Source organism: Hemibagrus wyckioides, linkage group LG18 (genome assembly GCF_019097595.1).
Source record: "Hemibagrus wyckioides isolate EC202008001 linkage group LG18, SWU_Hwy_1.0, whole genome shotgun sequence".
Classification (NCBI taxonomy): domain Eukaryota; kingdom Metazoa; phylum Chordata; class Actinopteri; order Siluriformes; family Bagridae; genus Hemibagrus; species Hemibagrus wyckioides.
In genome coordinates, this window is record NC_080727.1 from 21,307,961 (window position 1) to 21,331,735 (window position 23,775).

Genomic DNA, 23,775 nt, shown 5'->3' on the forward strand with positions numbered 1-23,775 from the left:
TGAGTGTTTGTGGATTAGAAGTACATTTCTCTTGAGTCAAAAGCATTAGGTGAAAGAAAAACCTTCATAAAATACAGATGAAATACAAAACCAGATTTAAGTAGGGAAACAAAGTGATTGCACTTTGTTACTTCCCACCTTCTGTGATGATTTATTTGCAGTTCAAATATAAACGCTTTATCACAGAAGAGACATGTAAAAATGATTAGAGTCGCCTCGCAATGAAACTAATCCCATCCAGATAAGGCTTTCATTTTGTCAATCCCGTGGTTATATTTCAAAGACCCATGCTTCTTCATGTCTGGGCTGCTTCTCTGACTAATTCCCTCTTTACCTAGTCACTAACTTGCAGGGACGTGGTGGCTCAGTGGGCAAGGCTGGGTCACTTATCAGAATCATGGCTTGACCTTGCGTTCTGACCCCAGCTTGATAATAAGCTGGGATAGGCAAAAACCATGGGTGGTGGTAGCTCAAGTGGTTAAGGCTCTGGGTCGTTGACTGGAAGATCGGAGTCCAAGATGCTGCCGTTGGGCCCTTGAGCAAGGCCGCCAACCCACCCTGCTCCAGGGGCGCTGTACTCTGTGCTCTGACCCCAACCCCAAGGATGGGATATGCAAAGAAAGAATTTATGCAGTAATATATATGTGACAACTTATGGTGGATGGTCTTCTCTATTAGGGCCATGGTTGTATCATATTCTTCCCATTTCTAAACTGAGTATTTAATAGGGTTCTTTGGGAGTGTGTTATAACAGAACCCTGATTAATACTTATTCAAAACTTTCTCCAGGACTTGTATTGATATCTGCTTGGACTTTATGATGCTGTTTCTTTACGTATGTTGTCTATCAAACCTCCACGTTCTTCCAGGAAGCTGAGAGCACCTCCTAACACTTTAGTGGCACCCATTTGACTAATTATGTGAATTCAGATGGTGAACGATTGCACCAGAATTAATTTAGGAGTTTCAGGGCAACAGGGGCAAATATTTATTTCATTTGTATAGAATTTTGACTGCTACATTGAATTAATCCCCACATTTGTGTGTGTGTGTGAACACTTATGCAAGGCACTGCATTGAACTGTGATGGAAAAAGAAAGACGAAAGACCACACTAAACAAGAAATGTAAGAAGTATATAACCAAGTGTATTTTTTTCCTCTGTCAATGTACACATATTTAAATTCATCTCACGGGAACACTTTACAATAACATTAAGTAAGAATGGGAATATATTCTGACTGTTCTATGTAAATGGCAACCATGTTTAAAAAATAAAATAAAATAAAATAAAAATCAATACCATTGTAAACAATGTATTAAAAATAAGCAAATAATAATAATAATAATAATAATAAAATTCGGGACATATGGCTAAAGTCTTCTTCCTTATGGAATTTAAAGAAAGTGATTCAAGATTCGCAAACATTTTTATTTCATATGATTCCACATTTGAAAAATCACCTAATGCGACTGAAACAATCGGTTGTTGTGAAAACCACATTTTGCGTGGAGAGGAAAGGATTTAACACACCTTTCTCTGATAACAAGTATGGCCATAGTTCAGTAAAATAAGAATCACTGACTGTGAGAAATATCTAGACATTACACCATTTTTTTCTCTTTTCAGGGATGTGCCCTCTTTATATATATAAAAAAAATGTAGACTTTGTAGACTCGAGTTCCCGTAGCTCTATACAGAAACGCTCTTCACGAGAGCAGTTCTCGGATTTCAGGTTACTTTTTTCCCCCACTTCCTTCGTTTCGTTTTTTTTTTCTCTCTCTCTCACAGCGAGGATGCCAGGAAAAGTTCTGCACATAGGACTTCCCTCCAAGCAGTATGCACTTCCTGCAGTCTCATTCAGTAGGTGTCAGGTTCTAGTTTTGTTTCTCGGAGAATAAAGGGGCAGAGAAAGATGTCTCAAAGTCCAGTTTAGGTCTTTCTCATGCTAGAGGACAAACAGGGACGAAACACTCACGCGCACACGCATACGGACAAACCTGTATCCTGATGTATTGTCCACAGAATCTTGTATTTACATAAATACAACGTTTATTTTTTTTTGTTTGTTTTTTTTTAATTGATGCTAATTGCTCCAGCTTTCTTAGGTTTCTTTAGCCGAGATCTTTTTTTTTCGTCCATGATGAGGCGGTGCTATGAATCCCCCGGGAACAGAGGCGAGAGTTGCCCAGTTGGATGACGGTCAACTTAATGATTTCATATCAAGCAACTCTCTGACCCAAAAGTTAAATATGAATACGTCATGCATGGAACACCAATAAGTAGCCTAATAGATAATGAGCATGTTAGCACCATGGAGAGAGAGAGAGAGAGAGAGAGAGAGAGAGAGAGAGTGAAAGAGAGAGGGAATGAGAGAGAGAGAGAGAAAGACAGAGAAAGAGAAAGAGAGAGAGAGCAAACAGCTTTTACAATACCTTTGACCCTTACAGTGGTACTACCATATTTTCTGGACCATAAAACACTTTATCGGGTGCTGCGATAGTTAATGTTATCATTTGGTGTGTTTTTAAGTCTAATTCTATGTTAAAAAGCGGTGATATTCTACAGTAGGTGCTAAAATATTGAAAATCCCAGTTGGGTGATAGAGAATATTATCACCATCACAGCAGCAGTAAATGTTCAAACAAAAGCTACTCCCTAAATTACAGGGTTTCACCATTAAACATTGATGGATTATAGCTGTATCCTAAGGACAGAACAATTTCAGGCCTGGCAGAAAGGTTTAGATTAGAACTCTAAGACTGTCAGGGCTTCAGCTCATGAAACGGCGAACAAATAACGAGACGAAAACCAAACTCCACTTCACCGGTAGTGCGGTTTAGTTGCTCTAAATATTAGGGATGCATCGATACTGATACTGGAATGAGGTCTGATACTGTTTCTGCCTCGTCGTAACCAAAATAAATGCTTTGATGGCATCATCTAAATTCACACGAGGATCCCGGTGTTGCGTTAATGGAGAGACGTCGTGAAATGACAGCCATCGTTTCCGATGAATGATGGAAATCAAAGCAAAGCACGACAGCACCAGTGCTCTGAAAATATCTCGTGGAGCTACTTGAAGATCTTCCTACAATACAAATAACCTGATAAAACATCTCATCATGTTTAAACGGTATGTTTAATAAATTGCAGGCAGCTTGACCTGTGCAAGCGGTGTGTTATTGTTAAAAGTGAATACAAGGTGCCGTGAATACGCCAGCGAAGTGAGGAGTCGAGCACTTCAGTTCTGCGAGTACTGAGATGTGTTAGCTGGTGGGAGTTGCTAGCTGACGTCCAGTTTGCTGATGCACCTGTGCACGCTCCGGTCAGCCAGTCTCTCTATTAAAGATACGGCTCAAACACTATAACGTATTCTATCTTAGGTTACTCATTTTGGTATCAGTACTAGTATCGATCAGTATGGAAAAAAAAAAACACGGTATCGATGCATCCCTAGGAAATACAAGACCAAATTGCGTGGTGCATTAATGCTAGCGACGTAAGGCTATAAAGAAATCTACTTTTTTAAGTGTGTGGGGGTAAGGTGATATTCAAAAAAATATGGTAAGGTGTAAGCAAACACATTTACAATTCTGAAATGCAACGAGTTACACAATTACATTTAAAATGCATAACAAGTCAGGTGAATCATATACAGATTTCTGAACGAACACATGCATCTAATTCGCACTCTCCTTACTTGACTTCAAGTTGGCCAAAAACTACACAGCACATTCTCCAAACTTTTTCTAATACCCAAGAACGTGGGAAATGCGGTCAAAGTAATATTGGGTGTAAAAGTGGTTGGCTTGTTTTTCCTACCAAGCACATAATTAAATAACTGAAAGAAGTGAATTAACAGGAGCATTTGCTTGCCTGATACCTCACACACTATTTACCGCTCAGTGTGAATAATGACATCAAGTATAATTACATTTCTTATATAGTTCAAATTGCAGGATATAATCGATTTCACATTAAAATTAGCCAAAGGATTCAGAAAGCAGCAGACACCGGAGAGGACTGCTGATGAGTTAGCGTGGTCGGAGTTCTCTCCCTTTCCATGGTGATTCATTAACCTCTAAAGATTCCTGTGCTCTGGAAGCGGCAATTTTCATTGCAAAGAGAATGAATGGCATTTCATCATCTAGAATGTAATGGATGATCTCCTTGAGGCACAAAAGGGGATGAAATAAGGTTAAAATGGCTATGTAAGACACCCAGGACATGACCATTCACTTCCTTTATCATTAGTACTTTCCCTTACATCTCTCTCTCTCTCTCTCTTTCTCTCTCTCTCCACATTTACCTTACTGTGTCATAACTTTTGGAAATTTCACTGAAGGCTTAAATGTTTGAGGATGAGAATGAAGAGGAGGTGATTTACGCTCTACAATCTTCAGCCCGCCGTCCTTCTCCCTCTCTTTCTCTCTCACTCCTCTCTCAGACGTAATACTCCTTGTCTTTGTTTTTCTTCCCCTTTGCGACGGTCTTGGACATGGAGGCGGTCGTGCCAGGCGTCTTCTCCTTGACCACGGCACCGTTGCTTTCGCTGCCCGAGCCGCGCCTCTGCTCCACCTGGTAGGATCCTTCGTCGCGGTTGCGGTACTTGTACATGGCGTAGAGGAGGATCAGGATGCAGAGGGCGGCAGCGGCAACGATACCCACCACCATTCCTGTGGTGCTGCTGGACTCACGAATCACCTCCACGGCACCGGGGAGGCCCCTCTCTACCGAAGCCGAGGGCCTAGCTGTGGGCACACGAGGGAAATCGGGCGGGTAAGTTAGTCCCGGAGTGAGGCGGGAGGATGGGGCTGGGGGGAGGAGCACCTGGTCGCGGGTGTTCATTTTACCTGCGGGGATGTGGAGTTGGTCAGGGTGGGTTGTTGGGGCAGGGGGGGCAGGGGGAGAATGAGGGCGATGGGCACCAGGCTTTTGGCCTCCGCTTTTGCCCACGCCAGGGGGAGGAGGCAGCACTGTCCTATCAGTGACCATCGGGGAGTTTTTATAGAAGTCCTCATCATCAGACTCGGTCATCTCCCCCGAGCCGAAGGCCGACACCTCCATGGGCTCGCCGCAGTCCTCCTGGTCTGGAGGGCACGGAGGCCGCGGCTCAGACAGAACAAGGGACTCTTTGGTGGTCTGGAGGGGGCTCAGGGATGTTGGGGGAGGGGGAATGGCAGGGTAATGCGGGGCCACAGACTGGGGGTCTTGGGTGTCCATGGTAATTATGGGCAACACTAATTCACCTCCTGTGATGGAAAATACAGAAAAAAAGACAGTAAGGAGCAAGAATTAGTGCACAATAAAGAATCCAGCACTACAATCTCATTAATCCTACACTACAAACACAACAGATTATTTACCAGTAACATTCATAATATACACAGATGTCAAAATCCAAAAATAAATGCTGACTAAAATAATCTTATCATATTTTCTTCAAATTGTTTAAGATCAGATGCATGTGTAACTGCTTGAATACATAATAAGCTTCTTCCTGGTTCTTCTTTGGTAAAGCAAAAAAAATAAATAAAAACAACAAATCATGGAGTTTGGGTCACTTACATCAACAAATAGGCCGGATGATTTTTGCATGGGGAAAAAAAGCAAATTACACAAAAGAAAGCTGTGTAAGATGATCCCTTAAACATACAACTTCTCTCCCCCTTATATTTATCTGAACATATTTGGTGCTCTAGTCCTAATTCTTTCCGCTAATCTAATTACAAATATAGCGCTACTACTCAAAGATAAAGACTGAGAATAGGTAAGAAAGACAAAGAATACATGGAAGTCTTTCCTCTTTCAGATAGGTGAACGCTAATGAAGCTAAAGCAAATCTGTGATCAATCTTCCAGCTGTCGGGAGCATCCAATTGTACATTTATAGATCAGATCACATCGATCACATTCGGAAGCGAGAATTGTTTGCCAAACCATTTATACAGGTTCATTCATGGATTCTGCCATTATACCATTCAGTATTCCCAGTATGAATCACTGAGTTGTGTTAATAAATTAGCCAGAAAGAATGTGATCGAAAAGTTCTGACCGTAATGAATGCCTCCACTGGAATCGAGTCACCCAGGGGAATTAGCATTTAGCAATGTAAATTAGCCAGAGAAGTGGAGCATTTGCTTTGGGTGATGACTCTCAGCTATGACTTACACACACACACACACACACACACACACACCCTCACACACACACACACACACACTGGATCTGGGTCAGTTTTTATTTCAGAGCTAGTCTCGCTTCATGATTTCCTGAGCTGTGTGTTGTTATTAAAGGGATCATTGCTATCATTGCTTCAATTCAACATTAACACAGAGGAAATGCAGAGAACCGCTCGGTGAATTCAATTATGCAAAATAACACAATTCGGTGATTTATCGAGTATGATACTATTTCTGCGACCGTTTGACGCTCATAGTTAAAAAAAAAAAAGAAACAAAAAGAAAAGAAATGCAAGTAAAGTAGCCTAAACCCTAATCCCACTTTTTACTGTATTCCCCAACACCTGTGTATTCTCTACGTTATTGTTGTTTATTGTGTATATGTTGTGCAGCAGTTCAATCTTATCTAAACATTCATCAGGGTTAGACTTCACAGTAACTGGCATGTAGGAAGTGTCACATTGCATTATAAGTACAGATAACTGTAGAGCTCTAACACATCGGCGCAACATTACACACATCCTCGGCATTTCCGTTATACACTCCCTCTTTATAGAGTTTTATAAGAGTTCTTGGCCTTCGGTTCTCGTCCAAAACCCTTTACTGATGTCTTTAAATATCAAGTGTTACAGGTATTACAGACAAATCAGATGGGGGGTGAAAATCTAAATAGCATGTGTTCTTCCAGTATATTGAGAGGTGCGAGGTGAAACTAACACTAACCACGCTGCAAGGACACGGTTCTGCAGTTTTATATATATATATATATATAGCTACATCGCACCTCTCAATATGCTGGAAGAACACGGTATTTAAAACTGCACGCATCCTCGGCAGGCTGGATAACAGTGTGACACTTTAAGAATTAGTGTCCCGGTTTGTTAGTGACGGACGAGGACGTGTGAGGAAAGCCTGGCCTTGCACAGCAAAAGTGTGGGTGCTAGAATAAATCAGCGGTATGAACGATATGCTAATTTTTTTTTGATCAAGCTGATGACTTTCTGAATTAATAGCTCTGTTCTATTACAGTAGGGGTGTCCATATTTATTTATTTATTTTTTTAATGGGAACAGATGGGAGAGGAAAAAAAATATGAAATCCTCAGCCCTCAGTTTAGCTGTGATAGCATAAAAATGACAACATTTTCGGTTGGAGTTACTGTATGTCTGAAATCTCTAGCATACGCAATACCTGTGAATGCATGGCAAATAATTTAATCCCGCATTCATTTGCCAGTTTTTAATCCACTAATCCTAATCATTACATCCATTCTTCTCTTGGCTTGTTATGTTGTTTAGCAGCTAAAGCGTATTGTGAACGGACCACGCTTCATCCTTCATGATTTATTGAATTGTATAAAGAAATATGAACTAGCAGGGTGTACGTTAAAAACCGAACTTATTTCTTCTCATGAAAAGTGTTCCGAAATGAAACTTCATCCATTTTTAAGGCAGCAGGTGAACTTTCCTTTCACCATTTAACCGTTGTGAAATGTTTTACAGCGTGATTTCATCATTGTTCATGGGGCATGTTTGCATCCTGCCTAAGAACATCCTTTCCCATGCTAAAACCATGGCAATGTATTCGCCTTATTTTCCATCTCCGAGCTTCCGGCATCTTTGTTTCATGTACGCTGGGAGAATACACAAGAAATAAATTTTCCACATATTTACAGTAGTTTATTATATCAATGGATTCCTAGTCCTAGTTAAACAAGCACGATGCTCTGAGGTCTGAAAAGTTTTTTTTGTTATTTATATTGCTTTAATTTATATGCAAGATAAAATAAACATTTCACAGAACGAGCACCAGAAATTGATGCATCTTTTTTTATTTGAAAAAATTATATTTCATGTTTTGGCAAGTTCAGTGCTTTAGTTCCCATTATTCAACCTTTACATTTTTTGGCGTTTTTATTTTATGTTTAAAAAAGCTCCTAGACAACTTTTACACTGTTGACTGGCTCCAAATGTCCTGCAGGCTAGAACTTGGACACCCCTACATTACAGCTACATTGGGTTTGTAATAAGGTTTTTGCTCTCATGGCTGGAACTATGGTGATATAATGCAGTCGCTCTAGAGAACCCTCAGACAGTCCATATTTTCGCGGTTTCTCAGCTCCCGAAACAGCTTTTCAAGCAACTTGGTGTTCTTGATTTCGGTGTATATTAGGAGAAAGAAAGAAAGAATGAAAGAAAGAAAAAAAGGACAGTTTATAGAAACAGTGGTGCATGATCACTAGCTGCTGGTCAAGCGTACCCCCCTCCCAAAAAAAGGATACTAAATCAGCACTGGTTTGGGTGTGCTACATTGAGGTCCGAATGGCTAGCCGTTTATAAGTGTTGTTTTGTAGAGAGGTGTTGGGGCTAAAGTGTGTGTACTGAGTAAATCTGGAGCCTGTGCTCTTCTGGAGAGTCACAGCGGTGTTGGACTTTTCCCTGTGTTCACTCACCAGTGCCAGGCTCACACTCCTCCAGGTCCTCGTCGTCACTGGGACACTCCGCCGATGCCACCAGCAGGTCATCAGAGTTCTGGAAAGTTAGAGTTGTATTCATTATACATGTGAATATTAGAAATTTTTGTTTAAAATCCTTTATTTTCCTGTATACCGATGCTATGCTGCAACCTGTGTGTTGTTTCCCGGTGTGGAGTCGCAGAGCAAATTAACATTCTGCGCACACACACACACACACACACACATTCATAAAACATGTAATTGGATCTGGGGTGTGACTGATTTTAATGCATCAGTTTGTTCGCCGCTATCAGGAGGTCATAATTTCACTATTCACTTGGACGAGCACATCGCTGTTTACTGGGACATCATCTACACCTAACAAGCCAGGCTTGGAGTATAAGAGGATTCTTATCGATTGTGACATTAATATTGCTATTTTCTGGCCCAACAGTCCTCCCTCAAGAAAATTCATACCAAAACCTGAGAATAAATTCCCACTCTGTGCGGACTATGACCTTCTGAATTAGGAGAGCGCGTAAACAATAACAGCAGAAGCTTATTCAATCAACGGTGCAGCATGCTGTAGGACACTCCAGGCCCCGAAGCACAAAAAAAAAACGCTTGCACGACAAGCTTCTCTCCCATAACATGAAGGACGTTAACGTGACCTTCGATATATTTCTCATTCATCAAGATACTGGCTGCTTCGAGCTGAATATATGCAAATGTTCTCTCCTCATTCTGCACATGGACATTAGCACTTCAGCCATGACTGACATCCATTTATTGATCGAATTACCATGCAGACAGTCCTAACCAGGTTCGGCTAAAAAGGTCTCTGGCACCATGTGTCTCCTAGCATGCACTTTGAGCAGCAGGGCATGAAAACAAAACCCTGAATTTCTACTTTTCCGTATCTAATCCATCAGCTTGGGTCAAATCTGAAAGTGTTTAAAATTAGTTGTGTAGATGCTTCTAAAATGAAATATTTGCCGAATAATCACATTACAGAGATCCTTAGCTGTAATATCGTTGCAATAGCTAGAAAAGCATCCTTAAGCTCGGACTGTCCCTTTATTCTATTACCTCTTCACTATCATAATGGAAATAAAGAGAGACAGATAAAAAGCGTTTAATTTTTTATGCAGTGCTTCACTTGATTATAACTGCGTTTACACAAATGCATAGTGGGGGGGAAAAAACAACCCTCGAAATAATCACCATCAAAGAGTGCATTACACCACACAAGACTTTACACAAATTTATTATTATTATTTTTTTTTTTTTTACAAATGAAATGCCAAAATAAATTTGCTTTGGACTATGATTAAGTGCGCACAAGAAACCCTGATATCCTGAGCTCCTCATTAACAGACGCACTGCAGCGTTAGCTTTGCCTGGCTGCATTTATTAAAGCATAATGAGGACCTCTCTTATCTGCAATTCTGCACAATGCGTTCGTGTTTAATAAGACAAGTTTATGAAGTGTGCTGAAATCGTTGGTTACATTTGTTTCGATATGTGTGTTCGGGTACGACAAACGCACCATAACTAATTTGTGACACGGTGCAAAGACAAACACGGAGTGTTCCCACTGGAGGACACGTAAATTGCTGTATTCCCGCGGGTGCTAGCAAAATGTTGTCGACTGCATTTTGAACTCTTTACTTGGCTCCATTTCAAAGCCTTAATCACAGTCTGATTGGACACGGCGCATCGGAGGATCCCGAAAGTCCTGAAAAACCCTCAAATGGAGGTCATTCAAAAGCTTTCCTAGAGTAATGTGCACAATACGGGCAATGTTCTTCAATTCCGCTACCACTTTGACAAATTAGGCATTTAAACCACCATGACCCTGACCAGGACAAAGCGGATGATCAATGAAAGAACAAGGTATACGTGACACACAGCGCTATGTGAGCACGTGGTGAACGTGGCTTTTCTTTGTCTCGAGAGCTGCATATCTGACCGCCAGATGTCCCTGCATGAGACTAAATACTGCCTGCTCCTGTGACTTTTCGGGCTGGATCCCACGAGATCCCGATCCTGATCCACAGCTCTGCTTGAAATGATCTTGGTTTGAGCTCGCACTGTGTGCTGAAAAATAACAATGAGCTACTCTAACATGAGAAAGTGGCAAAACACCAGGAGAACAGATTCTGTTTATAGGGAGCAGAATCTGTTGGTCAACAACAACAAAAAAAACCCAAAACACTGACATCATTAGAGAAGGAGTTAATTCATAAATTAGCCATGTTGGCAATATCACAGGCAGTTTTATCCAATCTGTTGCATCCAGATCTATTTAGTATCCAAGAACCACCATTTTCCCCTAATACAACACTGGCACTCACCTAACACTCTCACTTCCTGTTTCTTTTCAAGATCTTTGTGAGGTTTTGGCATCTTTGCATTGTACAACCATGATTTTCTGACTTCGACAATTCTCTGCTTTTTGTTTTTTCCTCCATTTCCTCCCAAATTTTATCACCTGCCAATTCCCACCAAGCTCTCCCCTGTCACATGACAGCTTGCAACCGTGGATGGTGAAGGCTAACATATGCTCGAGCAGCCGGTCATGCTGTGTCACAGGGCGACGTAACACGCTCGAAGGAATGTACTATCTGCCCTCTTCTGCATACATGAGCTCATTCTAACCGTTTCCTATGAAATGCACTAGACCGCGATTTAGGATTCTTCTTTCAGTTTATAACGTTGTAGTATTGTTTCACAGTGGATTTCCATCCCTGATCGAAGTCGGGGTCTAAAGATATAGCTAGAAGGTGTTTTAGCCAGAATGCTAGCTTTAAAGGTGTAGCCTGCTGTTATGTAGCCACAACAGAGCAAATTATACAAATGTATTACCTTTATAATGACGGTTCTGAGATTGGAGACTGAAGGAAATTGTCACTGGTATGAATACTTTTAAAAACCAGTCAAGACTGTCATATCCTGTGTCAGTGTAAGGTTATATTATCTCCCTCTCCCTCCCTCTTCCCTCTCTTTCTCTCTCTCTCTCGCTCTCTCTCTCTCTTATTACACCTGCCATATCGAGCACTGCGCACAATACCATTCATATTTCAACCAGTGACCTGTCTCCTCCCTTGATAATATTTCTGAAACTTCTCACCTCAACATTTGACTTATACGTTTCGACACAAGTAAATTTTTTATCACCATCCCACCCTATCCGCATACACACAGACATTAGGATGAACGGCACACTATAGAATCCCATTTACATCTCTCACATCTCTCAGGAAGCGAAGAGAGATAGGAGCTGTGCACTGCGAGCCCCTCAGCACTGAGCCATCTCACTTTCATTCCCATTTTCTGCTATATTGCTGTTCATATGCAATGAAGCCTGGATTAGTAGGATTCTTGGCATACATGCAGACCCGCATCTGGGCCTGTTCGTGTTTACGTTCACGCTAATGCAAAGTGCTGCCTTTTATGAAGCCTGACAGTTCATCTCAGAATGACACTGATTGTTATTGAGCGTGCCCTTTATTCATATCAGTTCCCATCTCTTGATCAATGGTGTTGAATGGCGCAAGAATAAAACCCTCAGGCGCTGGGAAAAATACCAAAGATCTGTGAAGGCGTTCCTCTCTCTGAGCTGACACATAACAGGAATTGACACAAAGGGAATGATGCCAGATATGACAGTCAATAGGAGATGCATTAATGCTCCTCGCTGCTCCTGCACACAAGATGAAGCTGAGCAAGCTGTTTACATCGACTAATGTAGAGATGCAGGGAGACCGAACGCTTGAGTTCAGAAGATACGGTGGAGGAACAACAACAGATACAATGCTGACACTGTGAGGAAGAACAAGGACCATACACATTTATAATGATCTGTAGCTAAAACTGAAAGGAGAGCTTCAACCATTTATTAAAAGGGCTAGTTTAGCCGAATAGCACTCCCTCACTTTTAATAGTAATCCATAATAATGTTGTTGTCCTTCAGCTGCTCCCTTTTCGGGGTCGTCACAGCAGATTATACGATCTGCACATTTGATTTGGTTTCACGCCGGATGCCCTTCTTGACGCAACCCTCACATTTTATCCGGGCTTAGGATCAACACTGGGAGTTAACCCCTCAGTGGTTGGTTCCTTGCTTTGGGCCACGGTGGTTGGAGCACGGGATCTAATAGCAGTGTATAATAATAAGTGATTTGTCAGTTGGATTATAACCAAGTACCTTTAGGGTGTTAGGTTCCAATCAGGTTGTTTACAAACACTAAAGGGGCGTGTGCAATTCGTCCACACCGTCTGACCAATCAGATTTGAGAATCTTATTTAAATCTTATTTTGTTACTGGAATAGTCTGTCTTCTTTCATTCAAAATATTTGCACGTAAACCAGTTCATGTACCTGCTGTGCTAAACCTGTTCCAAATAAAAAATTTGAAATAATTTTTTGCTAATATTAATGATGGATGCCAAGATTTCTGTTGAACACTGTATTTAAAAAGAGAAATAACCGGAAAGTCAATTAGTAGCTATTTCTTTTCTTCAGCAATGAGTACGAGTAACAGTACAACGATTTCTTCTAGAGCAATAAATGATTATGCCGTCTCTCCCCGTAGGCAAAGTTTCCCTATTAGCTCTATTTCCGTCCATGACTGCTGCACGTCTTCTATAATAAAACTGAGTCTTTATTAACATGGCACGCTGCAATGCCCGAAGACAACTGCGGGTTGCTGTTTAAAGCTGTGTCATCTAATCCAATTAAGTTTTATTTATAAAATGCTTTTAAAAAAGATATCACGATTCAGATCCAGACCCATATTGACTGAGCCAAAGGTCGCCACGGTGAGGGAAAACTGCCTGAGATTTGAGATTGTAACCTTATAAGGAGCCAAGACTCAAAAGAGAAATCCATCCATCTATATAAATGAGTTACAGACAGAGATGGAGTTAATAGAAGCGAGATTTAGCCGGGATAATCAAATAGGATAGAATAAAGGTCCATGAGATAAGCTAGCGATCAATGTTAAATGGTTAGGTCTGGAATAGACTATCTAGGAGGTTTTCAACATTAGTCTTGAAGAACTCATGCAGTGCACAGGCACTAGATTGCAAATTAGCATTATATATGCTTTAACGTATAGACTATTGAGTTGACATGCTAGATGATATGGGGGATGTGATAGTTTAGTGGTTAAGGTGCTGAACTACTACTCAGAAGGTTGTGAATCCCAGTCCAGTCCAGTTCAGTCCACCAAATTGCCACTGCTGGGCACCTGAGCAAGGCCCTTAACCCTCAGTTGTAAAAAATGAGATAAATTGTAAGTCGCTTTGGATAAGAGTGTCTGTCAGATGTAAATATGACATGATCAGAAGTTTTTTATGAGGTTTGCTGGCTCAAGTACGAGGAAGAGGGCAGAAAGCAAGCTTTGAATGTGTTATGCCACCCTGTGACACAGCATGAGCAGAGGTTTGAGTCTGAGTTATCCCAGAGTTTTCCTCCTAACTTACAATCGAGCTTGTGTTCAGCTGGGGAAACTGGCCTCTGATGTTCAGCTAATTGTATGGATGTTGGTGTTGAGGCAGAGAGAGAAGACAAAAAATCAGGTTTGGGTCTGGATCAGTATTAGAACTTGAAACTACCGTGGATGTTCTCGAATGTTCTCTAACAGGGCTTCGAGGGTGTTAACACTCTGTTCCTCACCTGTGTTATGCTGTCCTTGAGGCTGGGTGAGCGCTGTCTTCGAGTAGTAGTGGTGGCCATGGTGGTGGTGGTCTCCATGATGGTGGTGGACATGTCCATGGCGGCTGGAGGCGTGGCCGAAGTGGTCTCTGTGGACAGTACAGATGGCGCATCTCCCACCAAACGAAGGTTGCCTTCCACTTTAACACTGGGGTCACCCTCAGCTGCCAGCTTCAGCACCTGCAGCCCATTGTAGTACAAGCCTGAGATCTGACCCTGGAATGGCCGGCCTTTATCTTGGCCTCCGATCTTAATGGCTGCCTGGCTGTTGAAGATAGTTAACTGCCGTCCTGCGAAAGTCCCGAAGAGGAAGGAAAGGAAAAGAGGAAGAAGAGAAGGAAGAAGAGGAAGAGAGGCAGAACAGCAGCAAGACAGAAAGAAAGAAACATTAGTTCGACTAAAAGGCAGGTTTTGCATATTTTATGACAGGGTCCTCCTGCATGAGCCGATAACACTCTGAGCACTTGGACCCACCGATGGAAATTTCCATTTGTAATGAAGATAGTCTTCTGACTCTCACAGGGCATGAGCCAAAGTGATATATAAATCATGAAGTCAGCAATTAGATACAGAGTCTGCAGTAGTTTAGCTACATTAAAGAACAGAATGCAGAATATAGCCGCATATTTAATTATCTGTGCCTCATTAATAATAATAAAGATAATGAAGAGAATAAAATTGGAAAACTATTTATGAATATGTAAAGCACATTTGAAAAAATGTTTTATTCAGAGGACTTGTTGTTGCTAATCTGCATTGATAAGTGTCATCTGGCAGCTCCAATGCTAATGTGTTACCAGGGCATGAGGGGTTTCTTCCTCATCCTCAGGCCTCATGCACAGACACAGACAGAGACACAAACATGCATACAAACGTACTCTCTCTCTCTCTCTCTCTCTCTCTCTCTCTCTTGCTCTCTCACACACACACACACACACACTCGTTTTCCATTTTGGTCCCCTCAACACTCCATTCAGTTCTCCCACTACCTCTTATTTTGGCAAAAATGTAACAATAACATCATCTTAAACTGCTTTTCTGCTAGGTTGATCTTGTTTGTTTTGGGAGTTTTCCCTCAATTTTCTCCCTAATTTAATCATGGCTAATTCCCACCCATTAGGCAGCTCTCTCCTAACATATGACAGCTACCAACCAGGGAGGATGAAGGCTATCATATGCTTCCAAATTCATCTTTCGAACTCATGTAGTGTCAGGAGGCAGCATAACACACTCGGTGGAAAGCGCTATCCGCCCACTCCTGCATGCATGAGCTCACAGGATTGGCTAGTGTTACTGTGATTGACAGGAGAGAGAGAGAGTATGACACTTCTTCCTCCTTGGCTATGAACTCATGATCTATGGATGATTTTTAAAAAAAAATTTTGTCAGTTGCACCACTCCGGAGATCTATCTTGATCTTGTTTGTGTTTCAATAAAAAAGAGGGTTTATTAATAGATTATTTACAAAAAATGCTGGTTGACCAGTGCGTAAGTGCGTCTCAACTAACCATTTTTTTTACAGTGACGGAAATCACTGAAAAACTTATTATGATCAAAGTTATTATATATATTGACTTCCATAGTTATTAGCGAATTTGATTCGTTTAATCCAAACCTCAGTAAAGTATTCGGCTTGGAAATAACGTCAATCTTAAACCTTCTCTCAGTTGAATCAGTAAAAAGCACTACGACTCCAAGAAATAGCCAAAATAATATCGTACGCATTCACATAGTGATTTTTAAATAGATTCATAAAATAAAACCAAACAGAGGGAGGTATTTTCAAGGTGAAGGCATCCCTGGCTAAAAAAGTTGGACAACCCCAGATCTAATCGATCAGAAAGAACCGCCTCGTAAATGTATTGTTTCAGGGCGTCAGCGCTAACGGATTTTTACCGAGTGAGAATAACAACAAGAAGAGTGGCTGCTAATCTAAAAAAATAAATCTGGATGTAATTAGATTCTCGTAGCTTCGAATCGAAAATGCGTAAATCACACAGGTGTTATAATTGGATGAACCCAGTTGAAAAGTAAAACAATCAAATTGTGCCTCCAGAACCATTCACTACCTGCTAGACTTTTATAGCACTTAAAAAAAGCCTAAGGGGACAGCTGATTGAGAAACAGGCACTTGCCAGTGAATTCTGAGAGCTGGACTTGAGTTTTCTACTTATTCCTGATGAACAGCCATACAAAGAGTACTCTGCCACATTTGATTATGAAGTGGGCAGTTGTTCTGGCCTTAGAGAGAGCCTCTCCAGGCCTAATGCGAGGTTGCCTTTCAATACAAGTAGGCTCTAGCTTTTAATAGCGAGATGGTAAATAATGGTGCAAACAGCGAATATGGGAAAGTCTAGGACTTTTCAGGAGGATATTTATCTAGCAGCATAAACAAATCCAGTTCCTGCTCTTTGTGTAAGAGGATGTTGTGAGATTACATAAATGGGTGTTCACATTCGCGAACAACTAAGAACCGAGAAGTACATAACCGTGGGCAGTTAGGCATGCATATGTATTGTGCACAGGGACCGAGCGTTATCTACTGTTGCTGGATCTGCACGGAGAACAGATTGCTATCACACGGTCCTGTACAGAGCCTCTGAAGTCACATGAAGGTTATACATATTTTTTTATAAAGGCATGGCCATGAATTAATACTGAGTTCATATTTCAAGTGTACAAACTAAGTAACATATGGCCATGAGTTATTGTGTCATACCGTACCACGGATTGTGTTGCTATGAGTTTAACGTGAGCCGGGAATTAATATGTCGTTGAGATGCTCTACTTAAAATGGTCAGTTGGAGGGAACGGGTTCGAGGCAGTGGGTCTCGAAGTGGGCTTCAGGAAACCCCAGGACTTCACATAGTATGTACTAAATATAATATAATATTATAATATTTTTCCCCCATTTACACATCTAAAATTTTCACTTGCTTGCTAGCTGACTAAGCTAGCTGAACAATCCTTTTAAATTGCTGTTCATGCTACATCACAGAGCATTCAGAGGAACAAGCTCTGCCCTCTTCTATATACTGGAGCTCACAGAGCTGCTGTGATTGACAGGGCAGATCTGAGAGCAGAGAGCAGCGTTTCTGATTTCTACCCATAGAGCAGGATTGATTTTAGCTTAAGATCTCTATATCTATATAATTTTATATTATAAAGTTTGTTTGGCTGTCCAGAAGAGAAAAGTTTCAGCTCTTTTTTAAGGGCCCTGCTTTGCCGAGCCACTTCTATGTCCAGATTTTTTTTCGCCGTCTCCTTTCTGTTGTTGCCGTTTCCAGCTTAAAATTGGTGCACAAATTTTCAGCAATTGACCTTTAACTTCAGGCTACTCAGTATAATTTACTTGTGTCGTGATGGTCATTCAGTATAAGTACCTGCGTCGTGATGCACTCTTACAATGCCAGCATTTCTGTCATGTGATTTCTGTGGCATGAGGAGCTCATACAGTCAGAATTACATACAGTGCTATTTTTTTTGTCGCTCACTTCACACTTATTAGAGACGGCACAACAGCCTTGAGGGCATGAATGGAAGCTTTAAGGGAGACCAAATACATTATTTTTTCATACAAACCCCACAGAAACAGAACTCACAGAAGTGATGTGTATAATAGAAATTTGCTAAAAAACCCTTTCATCAACAGCAACATTCACACAGGACATCTTTACTGGAACATGAGGGAGTCAGTATATGTCACAAAAGCTTGTTACGTGTTAAAGGGACATTTGTTTAGGTGAAGTGTATATGCATCGATCTAGTTACTCAATTAAGGATTAATTAGATTTATTTAGTTCATTTATAGTTAGAAAATGTTTAACCCTCTGAGCAATTATGCAGTAATTTAGGTTAACGGTTTGTGGTTTGTTTATTAACCTATTTAAAATGAAATGCAAAGTTAAGTCTAGGACGTACGAAGTAAAGGCACCGTCTCCGGGTGACGATCACACGAGGTGTTTCCGCATGTTGTGAACGCTTTTAGTTCATTTACAGCAGCGGCAAATTACTCTGCAATCCTTAGCACTTGTTTTCAAATTAGAGTCACTGAAATATGCAGAAACAAAAAGGTCACTCTTACTGGCTGGTGTGTAAAAGTGTTTATTCTACACTTAACATTTTGGTGAAATGCTTAGCCATCAGAAGGGTTTGCATACAGAAGACTTTGGCGTAATAAATGGAAAAAGTCCAAATTGGTGAACTTTAAATGGTACGTGTTACAGCTGGCGGTGACGATGCTGATGTCGGGCTCGTTTTTCTCACGTTTGCATTGAAGCTGTTTGATAAAACACATCACAAGCGTATATTTATATTTGCTTTAGGCGTACGTAAATGTTTGTGCTTTTAGATGTAACACTCAAAGGGTTAAGACACATCAAATGTGGCTTTAGGTCAGCTTTATGTCCAGTTTATTGCACAGCAAATTGCATCCGTCCCTTTAACTAACTTGGATTGGAATGTTCGGGGCTTTTCTGTGTGTTAGCGAGTTTTAGGAAATCATGTTTTTAGGCAAATAATGTTTGAGGTGTTGTAAGGGAAAACAAAGAAGAGAAAAACAGACCATAGAAAGCAGCAGACTATTTGCAGACAGTTACTGGAGTTATGGGGTGTTGTTAAAGGGTTAGTCAGGGATTATGTTATGTATTAAATGTTAATCTCTGAAGTGGTGCAGTTCTCGGATTGGGAAAGGACAGTAGTGCCTTGGAGAAAATAGACAAAAAGGCCAAAGAGGGGACCCAGAAATGATCAATATAGTGGACACGCTGTGCGGGCAGCTACAGTTACAATTCTGCTCACCAGCTCAATCAATTTGCAGATGCCAATTCTGTAAACGTCAGGAAACTGCACCCCTTCCAGAGCCTTAATAAGTCATTAAGTCACTGTTTAATTAATCCATTTTTTTTACCTTTGTCGAGTAGCCACTCGTCAACTACCCGACCGAGTCTGTATGGGATTCTTTGCCTGGCTATAGCCAGCCGTTCATTATCAAAGTTGCCTTCAAAGAATTTAGAGAGACACATAGTTAGAGGTTAATATCTGGAAGTTCAAGTGTCACAAGGTTAAAAAACATGGCATCAAGATTAGCAAGTTTTTCAAGTTAGGAAGTAAACGAGCTTTAGGATTAACATTATGTTGGTTTAAGATGGACTAACCTTAGTTATTAGACAGTTTTAGAAGCTTGAGACTATTTATAACAGTTTAAAATCTGGTTAGAATGTCATGGGAACATATTTAGTGATAGTTTAACATAGTAGTTTGATCATGTGGTTAATTTCATTGTCATTTCATTGCAAGGGAAAGACACTTAACCAAAATCGAATACCATCATAATGACATAAATGATCATTTTGACATGCATTTTTTAACACAGGCCTATTATATAGTGCTCAGGAAGACATTTTCTGTTCTCTGCAACAGTTTTTTTTTAAAGCCAAGCAATTATGTCCAAATAAGATATGCTAGACCTACATGTAATTATTCTAAGAAACCTCCTGGTAATTGACTTTATGTCTTGGCTTTTCCAGATAAGGGACGATGTGTATCTTATGAGCTACTACAGTTTCCTTTGTCCGTGTGTCAAAGAGACAGGGTCTGACAGGTCTTTTTACCGGGCCTAAAATGAGCTCTCGGTACCAGTCATCCTTTGAGAGAGAGAGGGAGATAAGGATCTCGTCAGATTACAGCTATGTCATCTGCGCTTTCTCCACTGCCCTACATCTGCCATCTTCTTTCTTTCATTCATCTTAATGCACACTTTGAACCTCCCACCTTCCAGTACCACAGAGTAAGGGCACAGAGAAAGAGATGAAAAGCCTCTGTATTTAAATTATGCATGTAGGTTGATAAAGTTGATCAGCTTTTGGTTTGATGAAGAACAGTACAGCCAAGCTGCAATATAACCATCGACAAATCCATATCCAAATCCCTCCCATTTTTTCCCACCATCATTTGCATTTCAATAAAACAACTCAAGGTGTGTTATGTCTACTGATAATGTAAGAAAACAGTCAGCAGTAACCGGCAGGACAATCTGTTGTCTTCATACTGCGTTGCCCGTCTCATAACTTCTCACACTATCCTTCTTCACCATTCGCTCTGAAAGGGGCTCAAACCTACCGCTTCCTTAATCCTGTTAGAAGCTCTCGTGTGTGACAAATTCTCTGCTAAAACCTTCAAAGGAAACTTGAAATAGAAAACGTATCCATCAATAAGCAGCTGGGGAAAGAAAGGTAGAAAAGCCGGTCTAACCAATGAAACATGCATTGTACTGACCCGTCTCTGTAAAGGACGCTGAGTTTTGACAACAGTAGTATCAGCGAAAATATTGCGTTCGTTTCCTCTAACGAGACGCGAGTGGGCCTGTCTATCCACAGACAGCTTTAAATCTGCCATCAGACACCATTATCTAATCCTCCATTTTAATTAAGTGAATTAACCACGGCTGCTAATCTCAGCCGAACGCCGAACACTGCCAAGTCAGTTTTCACGCAAACCCTGTGCATCCTGGTGCTTAGCTTTTCAGAAGGACAACATTATCTAGAAATGAGAGAAATGTGAACAGCTTATGTAGAATGGCTTTTATCTGACTGAGGAACAATCCCTCAGCGTGCCATCTCAGGAGACTTAGGGCAACCCTAGTCCTGGGCCAATAAAAGCACTTTCCCTTTCAGATATTATACGAAATCTGACAGCGGGCAAACCGAGATGTTCAGCATGTAGCAGTTGTGAGCCCTGCCTTTACTCTGTGGAGATGACAGGAAACGAGCAGATGGGAGAACCTGGAGGAACCAGGTGGAGTACTTTTTAAATAGTTTTTCCCTGTCTGAGCGGTGTTGTGATAAAAAGGCCCTTATGTCTGGCAGCAGGTCTGGTGTGTATCATTGTGTCCAGGGAGCAGACTGAAAATTGAGGATTGGGTGAGAGCGTGAGCAGTTATTATAGGCCGAGAAAATGTCTTCCTGTGGAACATCAGCTATGAGAGGGAGGCGACTCCCAGAGCACACAGTACAGAGAGAAAGAGAGAAAAGGGAGAGAGAGAGAGAGAGAGAGAGAGAGAGAGAGTGAGAGAGAGAGAGAGAGAGAGAGAGAGAGAGAGTTTGCTTGCTTTGCTTACATTTCTCTGCTAAGTGCAGAAGGGCGGGTCACTGCAGAAGAAAATCTCCAAAGTAACAACATCACAGCATCAGCTTTCTAAAATTTCAGCTTCTTCTACAGGGTGGAGTTTATTTAGTCTTCAATTTAGCTGGGATTCTTTTCAAAGGAAAAATCCACCAGGAAGACTTCAATATTTATAATTATATTTGCGATCTTTAGAGTTGACCTTTCGAATTAAAACCTCTTTAATTAACAAGCTAGTCCCAAGTTAAACCTGTTGCACCAGAGGTGTTTAGGTCTTGCTTTATCTTTAGCTATAGACAGCATTACAGGGGAACTTTAGTCCTTCAGTCTGTCCTCCTCATCTGTACACTTCTGACCTGAACAGATTCTAAAGATTCAGTCGCTAACACCACCGTCAGTGCCATCTTTTTTGTTTCTCCGAGCTGTAACTCAGTATCATATACCTACACTGCATTCTATAATTTGAAATCTAATATTTGATGTCTTTTCTACATCTACTGTATATTGGATTTCTCATTAAAGTGATGCTGAATGGTGCTGAAAAACAGAGTGAAAAAACAAACTCTTGCTGTCTTTTTTTCAGCGCTAACAGCAAATTCTGACCATTATCCGTTTTATGTCTTATGTTCATTGATTTTTTTTTTCTTCTAATGATATCCAACCTACGCAAAATTGATATGCACAAACAGCTGGGCAGTATGATGAAATAATATTTACATTTAATTAAACTGCATTATGTCACAAAACATTTTTCTTTATTGCTATTATCTTTCTTCAATAAATGACATATGCCATATTCTGGTTGGAAGCAGCTGATTTGACTAAAATTGTGTTACCGATTTGTTTTAACCTGTACTGATAGAATGTATTAAAATGATTTAAGTGTCTTTTTTCAGCTTGAAGTCATGCATCATGATACAATATGCTTTCTTACTGCCAACTCTTATAAGTCCACCACAAACATTTGCGAATGAAACATTTCTTGAGCTTCAGGGTGGAAGTTTCCTTTAAGAAGACAAGCTCATTTTAGCCATTTTAGATGCCAGTAAAAATGAAAGGCTGCCTTGTGGTTTGAAATTTGTCTAGAGGAAGGTATTCAGCGGCAGCGGCAGCAGTGCAGATTCACTCCTCAGGCTGCTCAAAGCAAATCTGGCTGGCTACCTACTGTAAAGGATCCAGATTCATACTGGGCTGAATGTATTAAGCGAGGCACCTTGGAGCAAAATGTGTCAATTTGCAATTGTTATTAGATTGTTCATGAGGTGGTTATTTAGGCCCTCCACTCGGTGAGTCAGAGCCTGGGAAGAATTTGAAGGAAAAATGGCACGCATGAAAACCTAATGACGTGCATTCACAACTATAAATCAATTTGCACTCTGGCACGAGGCTAGGCCGACAATACGCTTCCGAATTGATGCCAAAGTCTTCAAACAGCATTCGTCAGATTTTGAAGGACAAAAATGCAGCCGCCTTGGTTTTATTTTGAGAGGTGATAATTGCATCTTTGGAGCTGGCTGTGCCACTCATCGTTCTTTATCTTTCTCTCTCTCTCTCTGACTGTGTGCCCGTGGTTGTGCAAGGTATTGGCCTCTCTCCAGAACACAAACAACATATCACACTTCTCATGTTGGAGGTTCCCCCCTACTGTCTGTTATTTGCGGCCAGCAGCAGGGTTTTACCTGTTGGGTAGCGCTCGATGACGGGCTGGTTGTCCACCTGGAGGGTGGCGTTACCCCCGCTGCGGGTGAAGCGCACTACGTGGTACTTGCCATCGCTCACGACAACTGCTGGTTCGTCTATGGTGATGTCATCAGTGCCCACGTTGAAGATGACACAGATTTTTCCTTGCTCCTGTAAGATAATTGAAAAAAAAAAAATCCATTCAGAACAAAAATGGCTAGGAAGTAGAGAGGAAATTGTGAGGTCACATGCAGACTTGAAAGAGAAACATCTGTCTGCTTGGTCATGCTGCACTAACTCACCCTTGGGAGAGCAATGCCCTATGTAATGTAGGTGGGAAATGAAGTGTGTCTCCATGTTTAACATTTATCACCCTTTTCCACCCCTCTCTCACGTTCCCTCTGCCCCCCTCACCAGCATCTCTCTGACATGTATCAGTTCTGGCACTTTCCTGCTGTTTCGGTATTAGACTCATCTACAGCCTCCAGCAGAAACTGCCCGTATGTTAATCAGGCTGCCGCTGGGTGACGCTGCTGAGAGACAGCAAGCTCAGGGGCGGGGTTCACCATGGCGCTAGCTCTCGTCTGCTGCATTGGGGAATTGCAGGTCGCAG

At 41.2% G+C, this 23,775-nt stretch overlaps 1 protein-coding gene across 12 annotated transcripts in view; it reads right to left on the reverse strand.

Annotated features, from left to right (window-relative positions):
• Window positions 1-1,127: 1,127 nt before the first annotated feature.
• Window positions 1,128-23,775, reverse strand: part of nrxn2a (neurexin 2a) — a 359,408-nt gene continuing 336,760 nt past the window's right edge. For 7 of the 12 annotated variants that reach the window (XM_058415326.1, XM_058415325.1, XM_058415324.1 and 4 more), the window contains 5 exons: window positions 23,162-23,333; window positions 19,270-19,359; window positions 14,322-14,650; window positions 8,637-8,715; window positions 1,128-5,255 (listed from right to left, as the gene is read on the reverse strand). In XM_058415326.1, coding sequence (XP_058271309.1) covers window positions 4,447-5,255; window positions 8,637-8,715; window positions 14,322-14,650; window positions 19,270-19,359; window positions 23,162-23,333 — 1,479 coding nt within the window. In that variant the 3' untranslated portion in view covers window positions 1,128-4,446. The remainder of the gene's footprint in view (window positions 5,256-8,636; window positions 8,716-14,321; window positions 14,651-19,269; window positions 19,360-23,161; window positions 23,334-23,775) is intronic. The other 5 variants (XM_058415328.1, XM_058415333.1, XM_058415329.1 and 2 more) reach the window with 3 other exon arrangements.